This window comes from Tamandua tetradactyla, chromosome 5 (genome assembly GCF_023851605.1).
Source record: "Tamandua tetradactyla isolate mTamTet1 chromosome 5, mTamTet1.pri, whole genome shotgun sequence".
Lineage (NCBI taxonomy): Eukaryota > Metazoa > Chordata > Mammalia > Pilosa > Myrmecophagidae > Tamandua > Tamandua tetradactyla.
The window spans coordinates 19,870,484-19,882,623 of record NC_135331.1 but is presented as its reverse complement, the minus strand read 5'-3'; the positions used below and the strand labels follow the sequence as shown (position 1 = coordinate 19,882,623).

The following is a 12,140-nucleotide window of genomic DNA, read 5'->3' as shown; positions in this document are numbered from 1 at the left end:
GACAAGCCATCCAGGGCTTCTTCTCATCCCCTCTGAGTTAGTGTGTGTGTGTGTATGACAGAAGTACATACAGGGCACAAAAGAAGTTTGGGGATTTTCAGTAAATGTTATGTGACTGATCTCAAACTTTCAGACTGGCTGTTGGCGGTGCTGCCCTACAGAGCACTGCTGAGGCCAGAAGGGATGGGCAGGGGGGCTGCACAACTGGTTTGATTGCGCAAGCAAGCACAGCAGTTTCCAGGTTCAGACTGCTAAAACTTACCTTCCTTCTTTGCTCCTAGGTCTGGGACCAGTCTTCAGTATAAAACTCAGCCAGAAAAAACGACTCCTCATCTCAGTCTCCAGGAGAATACCTACCAAACTATGGAACTCTGCTGAAGGGGACTCCAGCGCCCATCTGCTCGGCCCCCACACGGCACAGCTGGGCTCAGACCCGCCTCGGACGGACACTCCCGTCTCCAGGAGGCGCAGGTGGCTGAGGCTTTCCGGGGGCCGTCAGCTTCCTGCGGACACCTTCCTGCAGTCATTCTCTTTGCACTTTGTTACTCTTTCAAAGCTTTCATAAACTTTTGTATCTAGCTTAAGCCTGTACAAGTTCATCAGAGGAAACCAACCAAGTCGCTAACTACAAAGTTGGTTAGAATCTTAATTCATAGCTACTTTAAGATCCTAGGACTGGTTGGCTTTTCTTTTTTTTTTTTTCCCCCTCCGTTTTTTTTTTTTTTCCTTTTCAGACAACAGCATTCTTAATAGATTTGAATAGTATTTCCTCTTGTAGTCATTTTTAGCTGGACCACACCATCGGGTCTTTGCTACTAAAACGTATTGTAGAAGAGTCCCTGTCAATTTGCTAACCTCTTACACTTCATAGGTTCATTCTCATTTGCGTCCGTCCTCACCGATGGCCCTGATTTACCCAGGGTGGTATCGTAGCCAAATGTTTACTGTTCTCATTGCCTTTTATGGCCTTGACGACTTCCCTTTCCACCAGCTGAGAATGTACAGAGGTCATCAGAGGTCACCAGGCCTCAGCTCGGAGGCAGTGACTTGGGGCCAAGGAACCTCATGGCGCTTTCCCTCCCCACCCCTCAGCGTCATCTCTTGAGCCTGCTGTCCCTGCTTCCCATATAGCTTTGGCCAGGAAAGCATGCAATAGCTCTGAGCCCAGCATTAATGGGTCTCTGGGTCAGGGAGAGGACCGGGGGCACCTCCCTCCGGTCCATGACAGTGTTCTGTTCCCCACTCTGGGATGGGGTGGAGACCCTGTCCAGGAGTTCTGCATGGCGGTTCTCTGCATGTGCTGCCTACCCGTCCCCCCCCCCCCCCGCCCCCAACCTGGCTTGACCCCCTTGGGTTGCTCTGCCAATGTATTAATACCATCCCATAGTTCCCGTCAAATTGATACCCTTTGACGATTTGCCAAATCACTGGCCACTGTAACAAGCTGCAGTCTGTAGCACTGAAAAAACAAAAAACCAAACGCTCAAGCCTTACGACCAGAGAAGGATTTCAGCAAACTACCACCTCAAAACTCAGTTTCCCTTCAGACCTCCACGCTTCCCTGCCGACTGACTCCCTTGTGTTCACACAGAATCCAGGCCGGTTCTACCCTATGAAACTGTGACTTCCCAAATGAGCCTTTCCCTGGGACTAGCTCTAAGACCAGGAAGTTTTTGAGAAAGAAGCTGCAGCTCAACTCTTTCAGCTCTGCAGAGCGTGGGGAGCCCTCCTTAGGTACAGTGCGGCTCATGCTGTTTCTCTTCGCCCTCTACCAAAGTGCGGGATTCCTGGCAACTGGTTTAGAACCAACTTAGAGGTTTTGCAGTTGGCAAGCTAACTAGCGGCCTTATTTCTGCCTTTAAATCTCCCACAAGGCATCTCTTACTTTGGGTTCTCCATGACTCTTAGGTACGCCTCGAACCACCAAGGCACATCTTAGGTAGGCTTAGAGGAGACCTGTTTCCACCACAGCAAGTGAAGATAACCATGTTTTCAACCCATGCACTCCCAGATCAGATCACTTTCCAGATTGCAACCTGACCCAAATCCTGGCTCCTTCCTGCTCGTCTCTTAACCTAAGTGCTTTCTTGTTGAAGCTCCCGCAAACCTCCATGTCGTAGCACCTTTGGCAAGTGTCACGCCCTTGTGTTTTATGTGTCGCTTGGAGTCTTTGGAGTCATCCTCCATACCTCCTTCCCCCAGGGCAGATCTGACTGAATGTTTGCTGAAGTTTGTGTCTCTTGGTCCACAAGTATTTGGAAAGCTCACTGAAAATTGGTCTTTCAGTCTTGGCATTTCATTTAGGATCTCCACGAGAAAGGGGCTTCTTCCGCCCTGAAAATGTGTATCATGTGTCTCATTTGTGAAATGCTTCCTGCTTTAGAACTAGCTCAAAAGACTGTACATATTTACAAGAAACTTTATATTCGTAAAAAAAAAAAGGAAATTGAATTGGTTTCTACTTTTTTATTGTAAAAGGTGCATTTTTCAACATTTACTTTCGGTTTTGACGGTAGTAGTGATGGACAGCCGTCCTCACTGGAGGGTGGGGAGCTCTGCGTGACCCCAAGATCCCAGCAGGAAATAGTGTAACATGAAATTGCAGTCAGAAGCTTATTAGCATAAATAAAATTTAGGTCTCCAAAAGTACAGGCTTTTTCTCCATTACTTTTTTATTCAGAATACAGAAGAGAAAAAAGGAATAGTTAAATATCCACCTTGAGAAGAATGAACTTTGTCATTGAATAATAGTGAAATAAAGCAATGATCTAAAATGTTTGCTTTAGTGCAATGACCTTTTCTTTTATGGAGAAAGACCATAAAAAAACTTTTGCCAAGGGTCAGCATTGGGTTATTACAATGGCTTGGGTCCTTCTGTACTTGGTGGGGAGGCCTCTGCTCTACAGTGGGATGGGGGCCGCCCTGTGGTGGTGACAGCACGCTTCTGTCCGGGGATCAGCCTCTTCCAAAAAGGTGGCACAGTCTAAGATAGGTCATTTCTTCCAGTCAATCAGCTACATAGGCCGTTTTCTAGGACTACAGAACTGGAAAGCATCTTGAGCAAGCAAGCTGTTTTGAAAGGATGTTACTCAAGAATGGATTACTCAGTTCTCCTACAATGCAGGTAATCGGGAAACCAGGTCAACCTACAATTTCTCTCATCCGTTAAGAAAAGGCCACAGGGAGTTAAAATATGTACATTTATTTGGAGACAGGAATTCAGATCAAGGTAATTTAAAACACAAATACTTATGTTTTTAACCAAATGCATTTTTATGCCTGCAAGGTAAATTTTCTCTGGTTTTTTTTTTAGTTCGTTAGTACAAACTTTGATCAAAACCAAAGTTGCTTTGGTTTTGACAAATGGTGCTTTTCTCATGGTTCCTGTTGCTTTTATTTTCCAGTGACAGTACCTGATCACAGTTGGAATTTAACTTGTAGAATTTAATACTGCTTGTGACAGGAAACAGTAGTTGCAGCTCTTTCCTCTTTTCCATTGTACTGCTAGGTGTTAAGAGTCTGCCACAAGTGATAAATAGATGAATGAAAAGATGAAACATTGAACCTTTCTTTCCTTGTAAGTGAGGAGAAGGCCGTTCAATGCCCAAACATTTCAATTATTGTCGTGAGGATTCTTGGGAGCCATAGAATACTGCAAAAGCCTAAGTAAAGATTTTGTTTGGTTTCAAAAAGAACACTCCAAGAAAAGTTCTTTGGTTCCTAAGGAGAGCCCTCAAAGAAACAACCAATAAATTGCTCAGCCACTCCATAAAATGGGGCCTAATTATGCTGCTATGCCTGTTTCCTAAGCATAATATACATCATGTTTTCTGTACCTACAACTTAATTTTCACCAGACTAAGGATGAATGCATAGCAAATCTAATAACCACAAACCTTTACAATTTGGAGCCTTAGGCCAAAAAGAGATGATTTGTTTAAAATGATGTTGTCTTTAGGAAACATTTCATGTAGCTTTAAATTAATAAAGGGATAAGCTAGTCCTACTGGGGTGGGGCCTACTGAGCTTTGGCTCTCATATATAGCATTTTAATTGGCCTGTTCAACGGTTCTAAATCAGGGGCGATTTTGCCCCCCTTCCTCCGGGCAACATGGGGCAGTGTCTGGAGACACTTTTGGTTATCACAAGTCCGGGACTGTGCTCCTGGCATCTGGTGGGTAGAGGCCAGGGATGCTGCTCAACACCCCGTAATTCACAGGATGGACTCCTGACTCCCCAGCCAAGAATTATCTGGCCCAAAGTTAATAGCACTACGGATGAGAGACTCGGGCCTGTTCTAGCCCAATTTCTTGCTGTTTCAATATTGCTTATGATGCCTAAAGCATGCGATTTGTGGCACTAGACAGTATTTGCGTGAGATTTTGTCACATATCTGATCAGGAAATACCGAAGCTTGTTTTCTTGAAGTTGGGTGTGGGGTGGGGAGAGCAGTGAAAATGTGGTACTGTGTTGATCATCTTGTCTTCCCTCGAGTGTACTAAAATTCATAGAGCTCGAATTGCCCTGAAAGGGTTATAAAGAGGTAGAGGAAAGAACCTGGACTATGACTTTGTGTACATAACTTAAGCTGTCTTTCAGAGGACCATAAAAAGGAAAAATAAAACCGACCCAGATTAGCGCGCATGTGGAGCTGTCTCCTGTGTTCTCACTTGGCTGCTTTCTCTCGAGTGTTGCAGGTAGGCTAGGTGAGTTCACTCTAGGGAGATATCAGTGTAGCAGTGAGGTCTGGTATCCTTACCAGGCAAAGCAGCCAACGTTGAGAGCAGAACCCACTGGTTCATCCCAGAGACAGTGACCAGACCCCCTGCATTGGGCTCCTGTTGCTGCTCGTTTTTAGGATCCTCTGCACAATTTCAGTGACGGTTCTTAGGAGGACCCAGTGAATGTTTTTTACAATTAGTTGGGATGATTTGGGTTTTAGAAGAAAATACATGTATGTTCATAACTCCTTTTGTTTTCTCCTGAAGACAATTACAGTTGGCTTTCCAAAGCAGAAGGCACTAGATACTGTTTCTCCACTATGTGTTGATGGAGGAGTTCAGGAGTTTTTCCAGAAGCTGGACGGAGAGTCCATGAGAGGGCCATATCCAGGGTCTTCAACAAGACCACGCTAGTGGAGGGTCAGATGTCAGGGGAGAAAGCAGTGCATGTTTGGAAATGAAATCCTGCACGTCTAGAATAACTGAGTAAGACAAAAATGAAATTTTGATTTTCGCTCTAAGTGGTTTATCCCTGACCCCAACCAAGGAGGGCGTTACACTGACGGCGCAGCGTTTGTCTTGAGCTTTGGAGTCCTGGAGTTCTCCTAATTGAGCTGGTTGAGTTGGGTGCTGGCAACTTTTGTGTCCCTACTTGCCCTTGGTTTTGTGGCTCTGGTGTGAAGTGAAAGGAGCCCACGGGATTATGCAGTGCTGGCCTAGTCCTTCTCATCTTCCAGGGGAGGAAACGAGGGTACGAGTGGCCCAAGGGCACAATGAGTTGGTGGCTGAGTAGGATCGAGAAACCTGATCCCAGTCCAGTGTCCCCTCTGTGGTAGAGGAATGGCTGCGGCAAAGGGGGCCTGGCCTCAGCTCTCTGGACTAACTCACCCACGGGAATTAGAGCCTGAGGGAGGCAGTAGCCTGGCCCGACTCCATTGATCTTTGGTTTTGGTATTTTGATATATGGTTCTTACCCTGAAGTATTGTTTTTATGTGTCAAGACCTTAACTTTTGGCTCTAAAGCTTCATTTGTATATAAATTTCCAGAGGGAAAAATATATCTTCATTAAAAAGCAATTTGAGCTTAGTTTTTAACTGTAACCTTATCCATAATGAGAATGCTAATGGAAAAAGATTGCCTAGGTTGTAAACCCCCCCTCCCCCCCATCTACATTTGGGCAAAGCAGGGATATTTTTCCACAGTCATAAAATAATCTCCATTACCTTTAGCATCTTGGGGAGTAAAGCCTTCCATCTGAGTCTGTGGGCACTCTTTGTGGACTGTGGACTTCCTTAAGTATTGCTTTTTAAAGAAAGAGAAATTTTTAATCTAAGAAAATTGTGGAAAAGGTGACACTGAACCCCCACGCCCACGTCCTTCGTGGTCTGTGCCTGGAGAGCCTCCTCAACCTCAGTTGTTTTCCCCGGGAGTCTCCATGTTCCCTCATCTGTGGAGGCCTTTCATAGGGTTTACTGACTCCAAACTAGTTTTCATATTTCCAGCTGGGGTTTCTGTGTACTTTGTGGGGAGAACTAATTGGCACACTGGATTTTCCAACTTTTTGCTGTTTCTACCTGCACCCTGGTGGCTTCCCTGAGGCCGACAGCACTGTTCCTAATTCAGGCAGGGTTTGAGGCCGACGCACACCTGAACCCCATTCCTGTCCCCAACGCCCCTCTGGGCTGACCAGCCAGACTCACAGCTCACCAAGAGGGCCATGGTTGCTTTTTTCCAGTGCTTGAATGTATCCCTTTTATGTGTTTAAGCTTAGCTATGTATTTTAAATTGTTTTACAAATACTTTATCCAGTTTTGGAAATAGGATTTTTGCATTGATTTCCTTAGTCTACAGTACCTTCTACCTCTAAAAACCCAGTCTCCACATCACTTGGGCCTTTCAAGGTGACAGGTAATTTGCTTTCCAGGCTACTCTCCATCTCAAGTGGAATCAGATGACCCAGAGAGCCACTTTTCTGCTAAGTTTGTTTCATAATGCCTGGGACGAAGACTTAAAGGTACCACTCATACCTCCCATCTTTATGTTTACTACTCACTGAGATGCTTTCAGCTAGAGAACACAGCTTTAACTCCAGACATGCCCTGATGTGTTCCAAGCAGGTGCCATTCTCACAGGCCCTCCCCAGCAGTGCTTGTAAACAAGCAAGAAGGAGCAAAGCCTCTGACCTGGGAGTGGAGGCAACCTGTCCCATCAGGAAGGTTCCTTACCATCGGAGTGTCTCTAAGGGGCTCAGTTTTAGAGGCCTCTTAATAGGCTTCCAAACTCTGTATGGGGAACAGGTGGATTGAGGGGCTGGCCCCTCAGCTCTCAGGGCAGCTGTAGTAGTCCTGTTCATTCACCTCTGAGTGCCACACAGTGCCATTTTCATGTGAAAGGACTGAAAAGCACAGCACTGAATAAATCTCTAGGAGCATTCTAGGTGGCTAAATAAAATCAGACAGGTCGATTATCTTTGAAACGCTTTATTGAAACCTGTATGACAAGGTGACAGTAATTCAGTGGTTTAAAACAAAAAAGGATACCCCAAATTCAGGATTACCAAATCAGCTGTGGAAACCAGGGACCTCAATGTGCCTGCTCCCAAGAGGCATGCAGGGTTAGGACTACAGCTCAGGCTCCTGGTGCCCAGTCAGAAGAAGCTAACGGGCACATGTGCGGGAAATCTCCCTGGAAACCGAGTCCAGAGAAAGAAACCCAGTTTTCTGCTTTGGTCCAAAGGACATCTTGCCTTAAACTAAGGCTGCCGTCAAGTTCTGAATTCCTTTCAGAACAAGCATTAGCAGAAGCCACAGCCTTCTTTGCTATTTAAGTAAAGATCTTGGGCAAGATGATATAGGTTGTAATTAAAAGTAGGATGGGGAGTGTCCCCAAAGTTTGCATGGTAATACTGTCACCTTATTATGACTGGAATAAAAAGCTGGAGAACATTCCAGCTAATGGTCAGTTCTTGGCATCATCCAGCTTAATGGAGAAAATCCAACAGCAGTTTAAAAAGTCTGTTCGAGAACAGATTATTGCTGAGCACATTTCACATGATCTATATTCTAGTTGTGGTGATTTAAAAGTTGCCTGAAGGCTGCACATCAGCCCCTTTTGGTTATGAAAAACAATGGTAAAACTTTGTCTGGAAATTAGACAGGTTATAATTTCTATAGAAATTTCACCTCCCTGGAAGAGAGACTGGGAGACAATTTATTGCATTGATTGCAAAGGACAGGCAAGACCAACACTGTCAGCCCCATAGGTGGGCCTCAAAAGGGACAAGTCTTTGGCCTCAAAAATGCACACACAATTAGAAAGTTGTGTGACCTCAGTGCTTCCCAGATTTTTACTAGCAAAGTAGCTGGGATTCCTTTGTGGTTTAAGAAAAATCTCCACAACCAGTTTAGAGGATGTATATTTAGAATGATGCTGTCCAGATGCACTATAATACAGGCGCTGCAGCTCTTCCAGTTTCCCTTCTTCCTTTCTCGACCTTGATGACCCCCCCCCAGGCTCAGCCACTGGGTGATATGAGGACTGTTACAGACTGTGGCTCTTCAGGACCTGCAGTACCTGAAACAACCCGAGTAGGGCAGGTGGAAATGTCTTTTAAAGAGTGTGAAATGAGAAATGTACAGTCCATTCCCTCTAGCATAGAACATGCACGCATGAAGCCTGGGAGTCCAAACTGTTCCCCGGGGCCCACCGTCAGCTTTCTGCTCTTCATATGGGCTTGTACAGCAAGGTGGTGACGTACTTTTTCTTGTACCGGTGGGTTGCGCTGAGCACCATCACCCCATCCTAAGGAAGACAGAAATTATCAAAGGCAGTGTATGCTGGTTTGAAAATGTTACGGATCCCAGAAAAGCCTTGTTCTTCTAATCCAGATTCAACATTGTAGGCTGGAACCTTTGATTAGACTATTTCCCTGGACACTGACCCACTCAATTGTGGGTGTGGCCTTTTGACTGGATGGAGATGTGACTCTCCCATTCAAGGTGGGTCTTGATTAGTTTACTGAAGTCCTTTAAAATGGGAAACACTGTGAAGGTATCGCAGACACTTGGAGAGCAGCTACTTCAGAACCCACGCAGAAAGAAAATTCCCCTGGGGAAGCTGTTTGAAACCAGAAGCCAAAGGACCAGGAGATGCCAACCATGTGCCTCTCTGGGGTCAAGGTATCTTTCTCTGAGTGCCTTAACTGGACATTTTTATGGCCTTAGAACTGTAAACTTGTCATTTAGTACATACCCTTTTTCAGAGCCATTCCATTCCTGGTATAGTATTGCATTCTGGGACCATTTAACAAACCAATACAGGCAGAAACTTGCTTAAGTGAGGAAGTCAAGGGTCTCTAATTTTACAGCACATAAAGCTCAACCACACTTTCAAAACTTGAGCCTGGAGGTCTGTGTCAGGCCCTGGAAACTGTCTTTTAAAGTAAGTACCCAGATAGTTCTGATGTTCAGGGTCCTCAGAAGATACTTGGAGAAGTACAGTTCTCACAACAATAAGCATTTCATTACCTTGATAGAAAGTGCATAAAGGTGGTTCAACATGACATGATTGGGCTCTGGGAGCAAAGCAGGATCGCACTGTGGGAATACAAAAGCAGATGTGAGCATTTAGGATTTGGAAAACAAGATGGTCCCTTTTGTACTCAGCACCAGATACCAAAGGAAAGGAGATGGGTTCTTATACCTGTCCCTGTTCCTCAGTCATCCTGTGAAAGGCTTGTTCAGGAGATAGTCAAGGACAGGGAGAAAGCCTTCCTACCCAGAGGATGGGCCTCAGCTCTGCTTTTACAGAAGGAAAGGCATGAAAGGAGGTGTCTAATGAAAGCATGTTTAAAGTAGGTGGAGAACAGGCCACGGTGGCTCAGCAGTCAGAGTTCTCGCCTGCCGTGCCGGAGACTGGGGTTCAATTCCCACTGCCTGCCCATGCAAAAAATATATATATACTTATATAAAGCAGGTGGAAAGACAATCTATACAACCACTCCTGAGCAACAGATTTCAAACTTATGCCTACAAGGCTTAGCCAGGGAACATGTTTGAAATGAGTTTATAGGGTGTGGTAATTGGTGTCTGCTATACCTTAAAAGTTGACCTTTCTCACACACAGCTGGTATCCAATGTCACACCTAACTAAAATTCTGCATTTCCCACTTTATAAATGCCAATTCAAATTTTTTTAAAAGTATAGGCAAAGAAGCAGACTCCCTGGCTGGGCTCTGGTGCCACAAAGGTTCAGAAAACACAGAAAGGACCTTGTACTTTCCATTTGCTCGGCCTGATACACTTGATGAGAGGGCTGAGCTGTGAAGGAGGCCACCAGCTAAAGCAGGCTTAATTTGCACAGAGAGTGAAAGGTGGTTTTCACCTTGCTTTGTCCATCTTAATTAGCTTCAGGCATTCAAGAGAATCTATCACAGCACCAGCTGTAAACAAGGTCTAAATCCCATCATCACTTTAAAACGTACCATGTAAAAAAAGACAAGAAACCAGAAATGATGACCCATCAACAAAGGACAAGACTTTGGACTTACCCTTCAGAGACGTCAAAATAATAACCCTCAATATGCTCAAGGAGAAAAAGGAAAAACAGAGAAAGAACTAAAGGATACAAAGAAAGCAATGAATGAATAATATGCGAATCTCTCCAGAGAAATAGGGAAGTTGAAAAATGTAACTGAAATGAAAAACTCCCTAGATGATTTCAACAGCAGACTGGAGATGACAACAAATCTGAAGACAAACTAAAATGATTCAGGAACAGAAAGATAAAAGAAAAAAACAGCCTAAGAGAACTGTGAGACCCCCATTGAGCATACCAATATATACATAGTGGGACTCCCTGAAGGAGAAGAAAGGGACAAAATTCAAGGAAATAAGAGCAGAAAACTTACTAAATTTAATGAGCTGTGAATATGCACATTTAAGAAGCTCAACAAACTCCAAATTGTTCAGTGCCAAGAACAGGGAGAGAGTTCTGGAAGCTACAAGAGAAGGTCAATGACTTATGTACAAAGGAGTCCCATTAAGATTAAGTTCCGATTTCTCATCAGAAACCACAGAGACTAGAAGGCAGTGGTATGAAATCTTTAAAGGACTGAAAGAAAACAACCATTAACCAAAAATTTAATATCCGGAAAGATTAACACATTCTCCAGATAAACAAGCTGAGGAAATCTGCCCTTCAAGCAATGCTAACAGAATTTCTTAAGGCTGGAAGGACAATAGATAATTGATTAAAGCAGCATAAAGACGGACCTTGGGTAAAGGTAAATATAAACGCCAGGACTACTCTATTGTGTTGTTTGTTATGTAACTACACTTCATACTTCATACAGTTGCTAAAATGCAAATGGTAAAAAGTCTGTTGAACTGATGGTTTTGGATCTATGAAGTACAAAGATATTTATTGTAACTACAAAAAAAAAGGTGGGGGGTGGAAGACAGTATATATCTTACTGATAAGTTGGTATAAATCAAGTATGATAATTAGATTTAGGATGTTAAATTTTAACCCTGTGCTGGTTTGAAAGGAAGTGTGCCCCCTAAGAAAAGCCATGTTTTAATATAAATCCCATTTCATAAAGGTAGAATAATCTCTACTCAATGCTGTATGTTTGAAACTGTAATGAGATCATCTCCCTGCATGATGTGATCTAGTCAAGAGTGGTTGTTAAACTGGATTAAAGGACGATATGTCTCCACCCATTTGGGTGGGTCTTGATTGGTTTATTGGAGTCTTATAAAAGAGGAAATATTTTGGAGAATGAGAGATTCAGAGAGAGCAGAACGATGTAGCCATGAGATGCAGAGAGTCCACGAGCCAGCAACCTTTGGAGATGAAGAAGGAAAATGCCTCCCAGGGAGCTTCATGAAACAGGAAGCCAGGAGAGAAAGCTAGCAGATGACGCCGTGCTTGCCATGGGTCCTTCCAGCTGAGAGAGAAACCCTGAACTTCATCAGCCTTCTTGAACCAAGGTATCTTTCTGATGGGACATTTCTTTAGTCTTGTTTTAATTGGAACATTTTCTCGGCCTTAGAACTGTAAACCAGCAACTCATTAAATTCCCCTTGTTAAAAGCCGTTCCGTTTCTGGTATATTGCATTCCAGCAGCTAGCAAACTAGAACAACCCCATTCACAGAGAAAATACATGAAAAATATACTGAGAAAGAAATTAGAAGGGTCTCAAAATGGATACAAAAATCTAAATAAATATGGAAAAACTGAGGGTCAAAGAGTTTAAGATTGCCCTAATACATGCAACAACAAGGATGAACCTGGAAAACATCATGTGGAGTGGAATAAGGAAACTCATACTCAGAATCTAGGATACAGGTTACCAGGGGACAGAGTAGGACAGGGAATGGGAAATTAAGGCTTAAAATGTATAGAGCTCCTTTTT

At 43.9% G+C, this 12,140-nt stretch overlaps 2 protein-coding genes across 10 annotated transcripts in view; one reads left to right on the top strand and one right to left on the bottom strand.

The window, feature by feature from the left end:
* The window catches only part of CIT (citron rho-interacting serine/threonine kinase), a 213,677-nt gene extending 211,028 nt beyond the window's left edge, over positions 1-2,649 (top strand). For all 9 annotated transcript variants that reach the window (XM_077159980.1, XM_077159985.1, XM_077159984.1 and 6 more), the window contains one exon: positions 282-2,649. In XM_077159980.1, the coding sequence (XP_077016095.1) occupies positions 282-305 (24 nt within the window). In that variant the 3' untranslated portion in view covers positions 306-2,649. The remainder of the gene's footprint in view (positions 1-281) is intronic.
* A 5,660-nt stretch (positions 2,650-8,309) lies between these two features.
* PRKAB1 (protein kinase AMP-activated non-catalytic subunit beta 1) overlaps positions 8,310-12,140 on the bottom strand; it is a 29,143-nt gene continuing 25,312 nt past the window's right edge. The window contains exons 6-7 of the mRNA XM_077159988.1: positions 9,249-9,317; positions 8,310-8,523 (exon numbers count right to left, since the gene is read on the bottom strand). Of these exons, the coding sequence (XP_077016103.1) occupies positions 8,446-8,523; positions 9,249-9,317 (147 nt within the window). The 3' untranslated portion in view covers positions 8,310-8,445. The remainder of the gene's footprint in view (positions 8,524-9,248; positions 9,318-12,140) is intronic.